At 43.5% G+C, this 16,632-nt stretch overlaps 1 protein-coding gene across 1 annotated transcript in view; it reads left to right on the top strand.

Annotated features, from left to right (window-relative positions):
• The first annotated feature begins 13,077 nt into the window (after nucleotides 1-13,077).
• EP300 (E1A binding protein p300) overlaps nucleotides 13,078-16,632 on the top strand; it is a 73,116-nt gene continuing 69,561 nt past the window's right edge. Inside the window, exon 1 of the mRNA XM_035126525.2 lies at nucleotides 13,078-14,714. Within this exon, the coding sequence (XP_034982416.2) occupies nucleotides 14,621-14,714 (94 nt within the window). The 5' untranslated portion in view covers nucleotides 13,078-14,620. The remainder of the gene's footprint in view (nucleotides 14,715-16,632) is intronic.

Genomic DNA, 16,632 nt, shown 5'->3' with positions numbered 1-16,632 from the left:
GCAAGAAACACACTTTCAATGTTTTGATGCTCAAAGGTTAGGGACAGTGGGCCACTATCACAATTCAATGCAGCCCTGAAATCAAACTTCATTAAGACTCCATGACAACCACCACTTGGTTAGTAATTCAGCCAGGCGGCAATTTGGATCACACAACCAATGTCTGACTGAGGAACAGGACATTCTCAAATTCAACCTTGCAAAATTCACTAAGCTAGGATTTATATTGATCTTTATGCCTCTGCATATAAAACTGAGAGAAATGTTTAAATAAGCCCACTCTGCTCCACTTTTTAAAATTTTATTTCATCAATCAAAAAACATTGTTCTGGGCCTGCATCCCACATCCAGGATGCAGATACAGAGGTGATAAATGCCATAGAGTGAGTTTTTTTTGTTATAGTGAATGAACTATAGTGTGTCAAGGGGTAAGCATACCATCAATGAGTGGGCCAATGCCTGGATGATGATGCAGCTCAATACTCAGGCCGCCTGCTGAGGGTTGCAGGCCCATATCAGTGTGGACTGGTCTGGTGGGCTCTTCCAGCAACCTGGGAGCACTGCAATAACAGCCCCCTGAGCTGCTGGGGCCATGCGTGGAAAGCAGCACCCCAAGATTTCCTAAGGGGAACTGCCATTGACTCCCCAATAGTAGGCATGACCATACACCAATGTGGCCAAGTGACACTCTTGCACCCACAAAAGTGGGCTGATCACTTACTCCTGCCTGTGCAGAGTCACAAATTGTGGTCCTTTAACCTAATAAATGCATCTTTGTAAACACTGTTTGGATGCAGAAGTGCTTCACAAAATGTAAGATAAGTGTCAATTTTGAAGGATGGCTGTTTCGGTTCTCATACTGTCTTGGAAAGTGTGAATTTGACAGTGTTGCTTTTAATGCAAACTGAATATAATTTCTCCCTCATCCCTAGCTACTAACCTAGCTGTGTGGGATATGGCTTATTCCCGGTGCATTTTCAAGCTTCTGCTTTTTGCTTGTGTATTCCTGGAAATTAATAATGACAAAAGTACACCTGGGAAGGGAAACCACTTCTTCATATCACTTTGGCCCGAAGGCTTTCCTAGTCACACCATTCTTGCAGTATGCAAACCCACAACTATGCTGCTCTCTATTTCAGGCTTGGTTGCTCACCAAAGGATTCCTCTTCCCCTGGAACACATGCTTTTGTTTAAATTACATTCTGTAAAACCATATTAATGGCATCTTTCATAAGATAGAAAAGTTGTAACAGATTTTACATTCTCTGTTCACATAGTACAGTGGAAAGGAAATATCAGAGCAGATTTATGCATTGCCATCGTAGCTTCTTCACACTCCGCAGTTCCAATTCTGTCTGCAGTCGGTGATCACATGGAGAAGGTGGATCACAAGGGGAAGTGGTCCCATCAGACCTGGACTTTGGGGCAGAAGTCAAAGGCAGGGCTCTGGTCAGCTGAATGAGTGCAGAAGGGCTGCCAAATGAAACATGACTGACTTTCCGCATGTTCCCTTACCGTGTAAAGCAGGGTTGGGGAATCTTTTAAAACCCAAGGGCCTCATTTCCTTTCTGGGGGGCCACATGCTAGTGGAGGGAGGGGCCAGAGACAAAGGTGGGTGAAGCCATGCATGCAAATATTACCTTTGTACAGTAGGCTAGCTTCTGCACACACTCAGACACCTTCTCTGTCCTCCATCCAGGAAAGCAGGAGTCATCAGAGTTCAAGGTAAAATTTAAGCCAGGCCCAAACAGGGTGTGGCCAAGAAGGGAGCACGACCTATAGAGAGCCCTTTGGGTCAAATAGAGTATGCGGCCTCTGGACCCGAGGTCCCTCGCTCCTGATCTAAAAAGAGAACCCTGCTGTACATGTAAGACTATTAAGACAGAGTCTAAAATTAACCACCTGTAAGTGTACCTATTTTCCAGGGACAGTCCTGAATTTACAGAAGCCATCTCAGATTCTGATTTGATTCTGTAATGCCCTGCTTTTCCTTAGGACATCCCTATTTTCACTGGAGAAATTGAGTCTATGGAGTTATCCAACCCTGAGCCATCTGAAGGCAGCTCTGTATAGAGAAATTTTAAACAAATGTTTAATGTTTTATTATGTTTTTATATGTGTTGGAGGCAGTCCAGAGAGATTGGGTCAACCCAGTTAGATTGGTGGGGTATAAATAGAAAAGTTGTTGTTGTTGAATAGGATGTCTCTATTTTAATCAGATAAATGTTGGAGGGTATGTAACTGCATCACTGGCAAGTGATAACACCAAACCAGCGCTACAGCACCGGCATAGTTCCATCTCCTCTTTCCCCAGTCTACTTGTCCCTCACAATTACTGGACAATGACTGGAGAAAGAAGCCATAGAGGAGCGACAACTGCCTCTGAAAGAACATATAAATCAGCAATTGAATTTCTCTGAGACAAGCTAAATAACTAAGGTTGTGTCAGTTTGAACATACAGGACATGACACATCTTTGAGACTCTGTCTCTGTCCACATGATGCCCCAAACCTTCCTAACTCAGTGCATGTGGCAAGTGTTGAGGCGTCACTTCTGGTGGATATAAGTTGCCCACACGTCTCACTACACTGCTTTATAGTAGTGAGACATGGGCAACTTACAATGCACCTCAATGCCTTCCATATGTGCTGTATCTGGAAGATTTGGGACATCACATGACAGGAGACTGTCAAACAAATATATGTTCTCCCAAGCCCACATTCCCAGAATATTCACTCTCCTGTCTCAGCAATGTCTATGCTGGCTTGGTCATGTTTACAGAATGGAAGGTGGCAGGATCCACAAGGCCGTGCTCTACAGGGAGCTGGGTTCAGGCACCAGACTCTGCATTACAAAGACGTCTGCAAACATGACATGAAGGCTGGCAACATTAACCCTGCCATTTGGGAATCCCTTGCAGATGTTTGCAGTGCCTGGAGACAATCAGGTCGTGTATCCCCAGCAGTGACCAAACGAGGACCACTAGGAGGAGCACAGAGAGAAGCAACGACATGGTGCATTTGCAGCAGCACAACCAGACACTTTCATTTGCTCCAGCTGCAACAAAACATGTCTCTCCTGTATTGACCTCTACAGCCACAGTAGACGCTGTAATTTCCAACGTTCTGTCTTCACCCCCTCAAAAGTACACTCTTCCATTGTCTCCCAAGAGAGATGGATGCCAACCAAGAATAAAATAATAACTGGAAATATGTAGTTAACTGGATGGTCTTCCTGCCTTTATTGTAATCACTTACAGGGTATTTTATGGGTGAATGACTGCACTGTGCAAGTAAAACATTTGGTAATACAATATCATGCTGCAGAGGTTTTGAATTAGAACGTGTACATCATAATCTAGTCCTGTGTTGAATTATGCTTTAAAATGTTATGTGGGCTGTGTGTGTGTGTGTGTTTTATGTATGTATATATATTAGCCAAGAACACTGGCACTTTCAAAGGACTATAAACTCTGAGATCTATATTCTGTTTTCAGTTATGCAACTAACAGACTTCATTGTATCAAGGAATTTGTTCCTTCATCTTGAAAAGAAGAGAAGATGTGAGATGAGTATCTACAGTATCGCACAGTTCCACGAGGGTAATTTCTATCTATTTATTTTTACTAACAAGTAAATTATATTACAAGTTTAAGTAAAACTACCCTTTTGTTCAGCACACACACACATACATACACATTAGTACTAGTAAAGGTAAAGGTAAAGGGACCCCTGACCATTAGGTCCAGTTGTGACTGACTCTGGGGTTGTGGCGCTCATCTCGCGATATTGGCCGAGGGAGCCGGCGTACAGCTTCCAGGTCATATGGCCAGCATGACAAAGCTGCTTCTGGCGAACCAGAGCAGCACATGGAAACGCTGTTTACCTTCCCGCTGTAGCGGTACCTATTTATCTACTTGCACTTTGACGTGCTTTCGAACTGCTAGGTTGTCAGGAGCAGGGACCGAGCAACAGGAGCTCACCCCATCACAGGGATTCGAACCGTCGACCTTCTGATCAGCAAGCCCTAGGCTCAGTGGTTTAACCCACAGTGCCACCCGCATCCCTTTAGTACTAGTAAGAATTAGTAATAAAAGCTAAGCGGAATTAAGGCCTATTATTACAGACTATAATAATAATAATAATAATAATAATAATAATAATAATAATAAGGGGACCCAGGTGGCGCTGTGGTTAAACCACTGAGCCTAGGGCTTGCTGATCAGAAGGTCGGCGGTTCGAATCCCTGTGACGGGGTGAGCTCCCGTTGCTTGGTCCCAGCTCCTGCCAACCTTGCAGTTCGAAAGCACATCAAAATGCAAGTAGATAAATAGGAACCGCTACAGCGGGAAGGTAAACGGCGTTTCCATGTGCTGCTCTGGTTTGCCAGAAGCGGCTTTGTCATGCTGGCCACATGACCCGGAAGCTATACGCCGGCTCCCTCGGCCAATAATGCGAGATGAGCGCTCAACCCCAGAGTCGGTCACGACTGGACCTAATGGTCAGGGGTCCCTTTACCTTTAGCTTTATTACAGACTAGCAAGTAGAGGTGTAGAATTGTAGAGTTGGAAAGGACCCCAGGTTCTTGTGGGAAGGTCCTCCCCCCCCCTGCAGTCATTGTGGCTGCCACACAACTCAGTCAGTGGCTTCATGGGCTCTCTGTGCTTTAAACTACCACTCTGCATATATGAGCTGGCATTGCTCACACGCCCTCTGATTTTACTGATTCTCATCTTTTACTGATTGTCGGTCAAACAGGAACAATTTGTTACACAAAGGCAGATGGCTCGGTGCCTTTTTGCTGTTGAAATGGTAACTTACCCACAATAATGTCAAACTGTCCACTTTTTTTCTATTCAGACCTTCTATCTCTTTATCAAACTGATGCAATGTTTGCTCATCAGTGAGATCTCATCGGACGTGCTTACCTCCCCAAAATCTGCGAGGGAAGAACAAAATTGCTTTAAATATAGGTATGCAGAGGGAACAAAACAGGGACAAAATATCAGCAGTTTTTAAAAGGTTTTGTAGCAAAAGCTACACAAGAATTAGAGAGTAAGGACCGGGCGATAAACATAAAGTACTAAGGGAAAATGATTTTTAATCCTGTGTATTTGATACTGTCTGCACAGGAATTAATTGGGCTCTGAGACTAGGTTAATTATTGACTTCTATCTGTGCAGATACTGAGCAGCCATGAAGATATGGATAAAGAGATAAGGAGCAATACAAACTATGGGCAATTGGTAAATCAAAATGACAGCACTACTTGTTGTAGATGCTTCTCCACTTTGGATCAATGTCTGCCATGCAATACCATTGCATTGTTCTCCTGCAAGTCTTGAGGAAAAGATGTTAATAACTCCCAGGACCTCAGAACATATGGACAATGTCAATTCCACCTGAATATCCAACAGGAGTAAGGTATAATGCAGGTGTGGGAAACCTTTGGCCCTCCAGATGTCGCATGGCCAATGATCAGGGGTGATTAGAGTACAAGCCTATGCTTAAGACATGCACATTTGGGGCCTCTTTATATGCATATGAAAACATTCTTGTGAATATTTATGAGATTTGCTGTTTTCTCATCCATCTTCCAGAAGAAGGTGGCCACTTTGCAGAATTTTGCCCAAATACTCTCCACATTTATGTATGTATGTATGTATGTATGTATGTATGTATGTATGTATGTACAGTGGTACCTCGGTTTATGAACACAATTGGTTTCGGAAGTCTGTTCATAAACTGAAGCAAACTTTCCCATTGAAAGTAATGGAAAGTGGATTAATCTGTTCCAGATGGTCCGCAGAGTACTTAAACTGAAGCGTTCATAAACTGAAGTGAACTTTCCCATTGAAAGTAATGGAAAGTGGATTAATCCGTTCCAGATGGGTCCATGGAGTACTCAACCTGAAGCGTACTTAACCCGAAGCATGGGTGTAATTGGTTCCGGAAGTCTGTTCATAAACTGAAGTGAACATTCCCATTGAAAGTAATGGAAAGTGAATTAATCCGTTCCAGATGGGTCTGCGGCGTTCGTAAACCGAAAAGTCGTAAACCGAGGTGTTTATAAACCGAGGTTCCACTGTATGTGTCTTTTGTGGTGTCCCCCATCCTGGCTCCAAGCAGTACTCCATAATGATGCAAAACAAACAAGCTGTGCTGCTCCCACTGCTATTGGAGAGGCTCATTCCTTGAGAAGCTATTGGATAATTTCTGCTCCATCTAGATAAATTTGCCGAAATGGTATACCCCATTTTTTTTTCTGCCCACAAATCAGGTGGATAATTTTGAGAGGGCATTTGGGCACAACTCTGTAATCAACATATCCATGTGTTTTTGCTCCATACAAAGTGGATGTGGAGATTGGAGCTCACTACCGAATGGGCCATAGGTGTGGGCAGCATGAGGGTGCTCCATCCACCCTGGTGCCTGCCCACAAATGAAAGCCCCTCCATAGGAGCATAAGAGAGCAGCTGGAGAAATGGGCAAAAAACTACAGAAAGAACTGTGTGTAGAGGAATGTTATTTTCTCCATCTTTGGAACTCACTGAGAAACTAATCAAAGCCGCTGTAACCTGGGGCTAGCTGTGGAGAGGGCAGCTAGCTGTTGAATGGGACATAGGATGAGGAAGCTCCATTCACCTTGGTACTTGCCCATAAAAAAGTACGTCTAGAGTAAGAGATTAGGGTGATGCCAGCAGTTTGAAGAATCCTTCTTTTTGATATTTTATGACTGAGTTGTGAGTTTGTTTGTGTCCTGGGTAAGAGCCAGGAAGCTGAGAGGGGTGATATGTTAGAAAGAAAAGGACTTGATATTGGTCTAAATTTATTGGTCATTATTAATTCTACAGTTGTATATTTTATTATGCAATGCTTTAAAAAATTGTGCTGGCACTCATCATGAAGTTGTTACAGTAAGTGCCACACTTTTAACTTTTTTTATGTGCCTTTTGAGTACCCCCAGAAAAAAAAAGCACTGTTACTATGTATTTTTGCTAATACTTGTTGCTTTTATCTATTAAGTGGTATATAAATGATCTAAATAAAAGTATAAAGAAATTAATTCACTGGCATGACTGCTGATTTGGTACTATGAAGACCACATCCTACTATGATAGGAGAGGATTTAAATTCAGTAAAAGAAGAGCAAGGTGAGGTGAATGGGTTCCTTGAGAGTTTGGTCCGCGGCATATATTTTGTCCATGGGGTGATTCCTGTCTGCACTATGTTATGTATTTGAATGTTTATATTATATACACAGGAAAATTATGATAATATGCTATGTGTTAGGAGGGGGAGCTTGAGTAGCACTTCTCTAGTCTTAAACAGCAGGCCTGAATTAACTTCAATTTTATATGTTCTTGCTTGTACGTATAAGTGTACACACAAACAATGTTAGGTTTTATTTAAGATTATAAAATTAGTAACTTGCAAGTCAGATAAATTATCCTCTGCACTGAGGAATTTTAGCACAAATGTTCATCTCACTTTTTTAAGGTTAAGGTACAAATTCCTTAGAACAATAAAGTCTGTAAGTAGCATAACTTAAAAAATAATACAGATCTCAGTTTATACCCCATGATTAAAGTGTCAGTTTTCTTGGGTAACATACAAAGATACATACATAAAACACATACTTAAGAAGGCACACAACATTTTAAAAGCATAATTCAACACAGGACTAGATTATGATGTATATTCTAATTCAAAATATATGCAGCAGGATATTGTTCTACCAAATGTTTCTCTCCCACAGTGCAGTCGTTAACCCATAAAATATACTGCAAGTAACTAAAATAAAATGAATAATTAACAATTAACTACGTTTCCAGTCATTATTGAGTCTGATGTGCCATATAACTGGGGTCATAGATGTTCAAACTGACTCTACTTTTTCAACTTCTTTATTGACTAGAAAAATTGGTGTGTGGGCAGGCCTACCATGCGGAAGCCAGTGGCAGCATCCCTTGGGAAATATTGGGGTGCTGCATTTTGCCCATGGCCCCAGCAGCTGCGGGGGCTGTTGGGTCACTGTGCTCCCAGGTTGCTGTAAGCAGACCAGTCCACACTGATGTGGGCTTTTAAGGAGACCAACTCACAGCCGGTGGCTTGAGCATGGAGCCTTGTCCAGGAATTAGCGCACTGAAAGATAGGATATTTGCCCCATGCCATGCTATAGTTCATACCCACTAACCAATAAAGGTGTTGTCTTTTCTAAACCAAAGAGGAACTCTATGCTTTTCCCCCCTTCTTCTTCTGCACCTCCGCCCTGAATGCATGAGGGTGGAGAATACTGTGTTTTGGTTGGTGAGATAAACTTTAAAAAAAGTGGAGCAGGGTAAGCTCCTTTAAACATTTTTCTTAGTTATATATGCAGAGGCAGAAAGACAAGTATAAATCCTAGGTTAGTAAATTTTGCAAATGTATCTGAAAGGCTGAATTTGAGACTGTCCTGTTGCTCAGTCAGACATTGGTTATGGGATCCAAAGTGCTGCCTGGCTGGATTACTAACCAAGTGGTGGTTGTCATGGAGTCTTAATGAAGTTTGATTTCAGGGCTGCATTGAACTGTGGTAGCGACACACTGTTCCTAGCTTTCGAGCATCCAAACATTGCAAGTATGTTTCTTGCCTCTTTGGAGTGGTGTCAGTGGATGGTGGAGGCACAGCTTCCCATTAGGAGTAGGAGTCAAATCTGCAACTGGGTTCCTAGGAAACAGCTTATCCTATGTCCTTTTCCCATGGAATTTATCAGAAGGTAGATATGGGAATGGTTTTCCCTTGAAAGATTACACGTCTGTCACACAGCTGCCCAGTTGGTCTGACGTGCAGGTTCACAGGCTTGAAGTCTAATAGACATAACAAAAATGCGAAGAGGCTAAATCTCCCTTTAGCTAGATCACTTACACAGGAATTGCTAAAATGTGGCCTTGAAAGGAACAGAGAAAATTAGGAGCAAAGTTAATGGGGTGCTTGGATGAAGAAGTTTAGCAGGACAGGCATATCCACAGCATTAAATATTCATATTGAATATAACTGTATTTTTATTTCTTGTATTTTTATCACTTCTTTTATTTCTTATATTGGATTTTATTATAAATTGTAATACAACAAAATACAATATAAGAATTAAAAGAAGCAGTAAAAATACAATTAAAAATAATACAGCATCTAGAACATTTCATTACAATTGCTACACCAGGCAGGAAAGCCATTAAGTGGTCTACCAAGACCCTCAGTAATTTTAAAGTGGTCCACAGCGAGAAACATTTGGGAACCACTGATGTAGATGTTAAAAAACAAGGGAAACAAGATGGAACCCTGAAGTACCTAACATGCCAGAAGTCATGGGATAGGCAAGCAATCTCCCAGCACCACCTTCTGTGACCAATCTTCCAGATAGGAACAAACCACTGGAGAGTAGTACCACATAGCTATAATCTCTAAAAGAACACAATAATAGACCAGTCTTTTTATTTAAAAAAAATTTCAAAAGATTATAGAGATTTCACTGGAAGCAGATTCAATACTGTTAAGATGATGCTGTAGAAGTATTGGAATAGAACAATGAATAATAATGGACTGAATGAGACCTCAAGGCCGAACTCTGTGCACAAGCAGGATTCTCTGCTCTACACGTGAACCTACCCAACAAACTTTTGCCTCTTTTTAGATGTGGATTTCACCATTTCCTTCAAGTTGTAACCATTGGCAGAGTTGAAGGCAAACAAGCTGGGAGTCAGCCCAGCAAAGCTTAGATGTAGCAGGTTGCAGCAACAACAGAATTAGTCCCCACCAGCTGACACGCCAAAAAGCTAGTTTATCGACCATAATCCACCTAGATTGGGAGCAAGATGCTGTATCTGGGTATATAAATTAGAACTGGGAGGACAGGTAGGCATAACTGAGGTGGGACATAACTAAGGGAGCAAGCAAACATTTTGAGAGAGTGCAATACTTTGGTGATAGCAGCTGGTCATGATAACATACACAGATTCGCCAAACCCCTCTTCCTAGTACCTACCATTCCATTGCCATTTTACCTTCTGGAGTTTATCCCAGGCAGGGGGGGAAAACTGCAAGGGAGGCTGAGGAAAAAGCCATACATTTAGACTGATTCAGTGTAGGGTTATTTAATAAATTCACTTATTTTGTTCTGTTGCATGTATAAATCAGATGTGTTTCCCTTCTTTTAAGTAATTAATTAAAATATTGAATAGCACTAGACCTGGTAAGACAGATTCCCCCCTTTGAAGTTTAACAGTGATTTATTAGTTCATAAATTTTACTTGAGGTGTGATGTTCCACTACACATAGTTTATTATTTTTATTTATTTCCTAAGATGTATACACTGCTTGATTGTAAGTAAAAAACAACAACAACCCTCAAACATGAAAACCAATGAAAAATTACCACCACATTTAAAAAAAATTCAAAAGTTAAAATATTGTTTCACGCCCCCCCCCCCCAAATCTCTGAGCACTATGAGATTCCAGGCGCTTACCCAGGGTTCGTGTTTCATTTTGGTAGTGAGGCAAAGCAGAGACTATGGTGTCTTTATGATATATTATTTATTTATACAACCTGAGCATGAAATGGAGGGGTTCACAGCATCAAAACTCCAAGAGGACCTTGCTTCCCCCATCGCTGCAGCCTTGGATTCAAACAGGAATCCCGAGGCCCTCCAGACATTGCTGGTGCAGCTTCCATTATCCTTGGATATTGGACATGATAGTGACATCATCTAGAGGGCACTAGTACCCTCTCCCCACCCCAAGCCCACGTAAGGTAGGATTCTTTTACTGTGTCACAATGTACCACTGACTTACTGTTTGGTGTGCTAAGGTTTTGTGCAGTTTGGGTGAAGCAGACCAGGTATTATTTTGTTCCTAATGGCGAGATCTGTTGAATGCTTCACAGACAGTGGATTACCAAGGGCGCAAATACTTTTTACAAAACTCTCTGATACCCGGACATTCTTCAGAAGAGCAGTAAACGGATGGTGACCATAGGACTTTGGCAGGAAATAAGTTTTAACAAATCTTTCTATTTGGTACACCCACAGACACATTTCAGGAACTGTCTATGAAGATGGACATTCTTTTTTGCATGCAAAATAATTTGAGGAAAAATGGTTCAATTTCCCCCTTATTTAAATTTGTTATGTTTTGTAACGAATTGTTTAATGGTCTTTTAATGGTGCTTATTGTGTGCTGCTTTGGGCACAGTCCAATGTGGAAAAGCAGCAGATACATGAAACGAAACAGAAAATTTAGGAACTGCAAGCTGTACTAGGACTAGACTGAAAGGGAGTGATCTGTTCTTGCTTGGGTTTGTTTCTGTATCTCCCCTCTTACTGAAGATGATTTCCTGGTTCCTGCTTGTGTTGCTCACACATCTCCATCAAAGTTTGACAGCAACGCAAGTTAAGCTTCACTGAAAATAGGCTTAAGAGAAATAACTGGGATGAGGAAAGAAGCACAGACAAAAGGAGCAAGAGACAGTGGTGTTCCACAATCCTGCTGTCCTTCGGTGTTCTGTATAGTAGCTCATACCGGAGGAGAGACGTACCTTCCTGTTCTTTTCAGCAACTAGGTCCGGGCCACAGTTGCCTGGATTTTACATCCCTTCTATGTCACCATAACGTAATGGATCACTTTCAATAGTCCAATCCACTACAAGTGTAAAGACCAATTCACACAAGTGGTGGAATGTTCTGATTTACTCTGTCCTTTTAACCTTAATAAAACAATTATTGTGATGAACGGACTAACAGAACTGTCTAGCGCAAGCACAGACCAGAAAACCCTTGGAAAAGTGAACGTAGCAAAGGAATTCCATATTACAGTGTATGTGCGCTGCTCAGGTGAGGCGTTTCCTACAGGCACTTATAAAAAACCAAGCTAGAAGAAGCAAGCCATGTGTCCAGTGGTCTTGTGAATTGATTGTTCACCTCTCCTACGAAGAGGAAAAGGAAAGAACACGGAATCCTCTCGTTTCTCTACGTTTTACAAAGGAATGCATATGTGGGGAAGGTGCTGCTGTTTCTCCCGGGGGTCTGCAGAGAAAGGCTCATGTGTCTACACAGAACATACTGAACAACGGAAGGCTCTCCTAGTCTATACATTACTTTACTGTGACCCCCCCCCCACCCCATCCCTGCTTTAACAGAGCATTATGCTGATTCTTGTATGAAAGAGCGCGGTAGCAAATCACGATAAAAACATAGGAGAAGCGTTATAAACCAGACTCGCTGCATTACAGGGAATACGTATCAGTCCCAGCACAATGCTACCCCACGTCTTTTCGCGTAATAAAGCCCCCCCCCGTGAATTTCCCTTCTTCTTTACGAGGAACAGAACATGGATGTTGACAGGAAAACGCAATTATGCAAGATCGCTTGATAAAAAGACCTCTGCGCCTCCACCTTGAGGCTGTGTGATGATTTTGTTCTCATACTATCACAGGTTACGGTTAATGTCCTATGTCTATATGTGCACGTACACCCTGAGTCGTCGTCCTCATCACATCGGTGTGTGTGTGTGTGCCTACATGAGAAGCTAGAAGGCCGGCCAAACCCTGCTCTCTTCCGCCCCCCCCCACCAAAGCACCCCTCGGCTGTGACTCTGGGCCGCTGTCTTTGCAGCAGCAAATGAGGGAAGTAAGGAGCAGGGCCTGTCTTCCTACGGAGGGCTTCCGATGCGTACCGTGGGCACTGCCAGGTCCAGAGTACACAAGCTCAGCGCCCCCCCCCCTTCCCCCATTACAATAGGCCTGTCCCAAGCAGCAACCTCGCGGTCTATTTTGGCCGACAGAAAATACAAGGAAAGGCGGAGGGAAGTGGGCGAGAATCTTCTCCTTCTCCTTTAAGAGGCGGAGGCGAGAGAGTTTGCGGAAGGGATCGCTCCGGGAGCGCAAGCCGAGTGGCTGAGCAAGTCTCGTGACCGCAGCTGACCCCGCCTCGGGTTCTCCCCCTCCTCAGCCCTCCGCGTTCCATTGTGTGTGCGAGCTGCGTGCGTCCCCGCCTCTCCTTTTTCTGACCACGCCCCTTTTTTCTCTTGGCTCATTTCCGGCCGCCGCCGCTCGCTTCCCTCTGAGGAATCGGGAGAGTGAAGAAACAACAGCCGCCATTTTGTTTGTGTGTGAGCTACTGAGGGGAGGGAGCGAACGAGAGGGACCGAGCTGGGCGGGTAGAGCCTGGGAGGTGGAAAAGCAACGACAGAGACCGACAGCCGCTCAGGGCCCCTGGCCGGCCAGACCTGAGAGAACCCGAAACCTCCGTGATACACCCACTACACCAGCCTCGCAGCCAGTAGGGGAGTACGCACTCCCGGCTTCGGCTAGTGACTCGGGACCCCGGGTGGACCCCACCCACAGCCTCTCCTGGCTATTGAGCCCGTTCGCGGGGTTAGGAGGCCGCCTGGCTCCGGTTTGGAAAGCTGTTTCTTTTCTCTACGCTCCCCCCCTTCCCTCTTCCCCAGGTCCTACATGGCGGACATGAGACGGAGCCGCTCCAGAAACGCCTGAGGCATCGCGTCTTCGGTTCCGAGGAGAGTCTTGTTCTCTCCGCAGACCAAGCGCTCGCAACCATCCTTATCCCCCAGGGAGGGGGAAGAGGCAGAGAGAAGGGGGGGAGGGGCCGCCGCCGCCGCTTTCTCCTCCTCCTGCTCCGGGATCGATCCCTCCATCTGACCAGAAGGGGGGCACCCTGCTACAGAGAAAGAAAGGAAGAAAAGGTGGGGGCGCGGGGTGCGAGTCCTGAAGCCCACCCTTTCCAGCTCCCATCCCGGGATCTCTGCTGCCTCCATCGGGACAACAACCCCTCCTCCGCCTCCTTGTTCCTGCACAACAAGATGTGAAGCGGAGACTCCTGGGACTTAGCTTCATCCTCCTCCTCCTCTTCCTTACTGCTCCCCTTTCTGCAGCCATTAGTGACTGGCGAGAAAGGCGCAGGGGGAGTTGGGGACCCTCGACACGCTCCGTCTGTGACCCCCTTCCCTAGTCCTTTTTTTACTAGCAGTGGGCATTCCCCCCCCCCCGCCCGCATTGCAAGCTGGTTTTTGGAAGGAGAGGGAAGGAACTGCGAGCAGAGGAGAGAGATTCTTTCTCCTTTTTTTCTCCTCTCCTCCTTCGCCCGCCTCCTTGTGGCGATGAGGAGGAGGAGGACGACGCCGAGGAGGAAGAGGTTGATGGCGGCGGCGAAGAGGCAGCAGGAGGAGGAGAAGACGACGACCCCCCGGAGGATGAAGATGGTGGTGTTGGCGGCGGCGAGGAAGCACCAGCAGCCCCACAGCCGGATTTAATTCGATTTGTAAACCCACCAACCCCGCATATTTGTGTTTGGAGAAGGGTTTGTTCTGTTCTTTTCATCCTTGTTTTTCCCTGTGGGCCGGAGGAAAGACTGCTTCCACACCCTATTTCCCATCTCTGTTCCCCCTTAGTCGCTGCTACCCAAAAGAGATAGATCCCGAGGGGCAGAAAAAGAGGAACTTTGTCCCTTTCTTCTTCAGTTCCTTCTCTTACTGTTGTTCAGTTGATTCCGGATCCAAGAAGAAGGCTGACGACTTTGACGAACCCCATCTTTAATTTGGGCTCTGTTTGTCTAAAAAGAATTAAAAATGGCCGAGAATGTGGTGGAGTCGGGCCCGCCTTCAGCCAAGAGGCCTAAACTCTCCTCACCGGCGCTCTCTGTCTCTGCAAGCGATGGCACAGGTCAGTCTCCCTTGCTTTTACCTCACTGCATATGGGTTCCTTCCCTTCCTTTCCTATTGAATGTCCCCATGTTTTGCACAGTCTGTTGTCCAGTACCCTTCTTATACTATCTCTCTTTGCCTTTCTGTGTACCTACTTTTCTCTGCACCTTGCTGCATTAATCACATTGGGTGTTTAATTGCTGCTGCTGCCCTTTCATTGAAGGGGCTATAAGCTTGCCTGGGTTACTTGCTTACCCGGTTCACTGTTCTGCAGCAAATGAAACCTTTGTTAAAAAAAAACACCAACAATCCTAAACTCCAGTTGTAGTGTAAATCATTACACAACTGTGTTCTACATTTTTGTGCATGTAGAGTCCTGATTTTTGTAAAGTCTTGCTTTTTAAAGATGAGGCATTTAGGCTTAAAATATATTTTTTTCGCTTTGAACAGTATTATGATGGATAGTTTGTTTCCTCCACCATTTCTTTCATAACCACAAAGCGTTCTTAAATGCCAACATTTATGTTCGGTCAAGAGTCGTAATATTAATTGGTGAATAAGGTTTGTATTGACATTTTGTTAAATAGTTCAACTGATTTGCATTGAGAAACTGGAGCCACCTTTTACTTTAGCATCTTCTACGTCTTTGCTTTGAGACCAAAATGTCTGAAATTCCCATATAGTCTCTCTGCATGTGAGGATGAGTGCAACTATTCTTAACTCTCCTGTCTGTATTTTAATATGATAGTTCTTGAGGTTTGTAAAAGCCAGCCAGTTAGAACTCTAGAACTCCTTAGAAATTATGGATGCAAGTTACAGGTGTTCATTTGGTAACAAATGTTTACTGGTTGTTTTAGAAGTTCAGGGAACTAAATCACTGTAGAATGCAACTGGCTATACAAATACTGTTATTGCTTTTCTGAAGGTATAGGTATGGGGAGTAAGTGATCATGCAGTGTTAGTTCTTAACTTACTTTATTAGAGGAGAAGAGCTCTTCAGCCACATATCTAGGCATTGTGGTTACTGATGGTAGCCAGTTTTGTACATTGAACTTGTTAGCACTACTTAATATATGAAGTCAGGGGGAAATGGCTGATATTATTTGATGCATAACAAGTTATTTTCTTGTCTTTTAGTTTGAATACTGGTTGGTTTAGCATAATTCAGAAAGCTGTTTTAAGCATTCAGTGCTGAGCAATGTTTTTTCTTGAATCCACTCTCCTTAAGACCACTGTAGTAAGTTTAGGAACTAGATTTCAAATGAAGCAGCATTAATTACACCATTTATTGGGATATTGCATTTACCTGAAAATCAACAGGTTCCATTGTACTGGTAAGAAAGCAGAATTAGAAGCTCTGGCCAAAAAGCAAATACTACATATGTAATGCAGTATATACTCATTTCTGCATACTATGCTACAGAGTGGTATTTAGATTCATGTCAGGTCATTCTCTATAGACAGAACGAAGCTATGTAGTTAAATGTTAAGACTGCAACCCTATGCACACTAAGAGTAGTTTTGATTTTTGAGTAGACATGCCTGTGCTTAAAAGTCAGTGCAATCTTGCACACATTTACTCAGAAGTCCTGTTTTGAGATTCAAAAGTGCAATCCTAACCATGTCTACTCAGAAGTCTAAATGGAGTTTTTACTCCCAGATTACAGGGGTTAGGATTACAGTGAATATGCTAAAGATTGCACCCTTTATGTAGTTGTGTTCAGTGAATGATTCCTTTGCCTATGAGAATTGCATTACTCTTATTATCCAATAAGCATATTTTAGTTGTTTTGTTCTTTTATAATATTGGTAAGCTATCACATCTCTTCCTACCTTATTTGAGAAGTATACTAGACAGAGCTTAGTTTCTTGTAATGGTTACTTGGTTTGTTTACTAGGCTTGTTACCTCCTTTAAAAAGGTAATTATTGCCTCATG

Source organism: Zootoca vivipara, chromosome 10 (assembly GCF_963506605.1).
Source record: "Zootoca vivipara chromosome 10, rZooViv1.1, whole genome shotgun sequence".
NCBI classification, from domain to species: Eukaryota; Metazoa; Chordata; class Lepidosauria; order Squamata; family Lacertidae; genus Zootoca; species Zootoca vivipara.
This window is presented reverse-complemented; position numbering and strand designations above follow the sequence as displayed.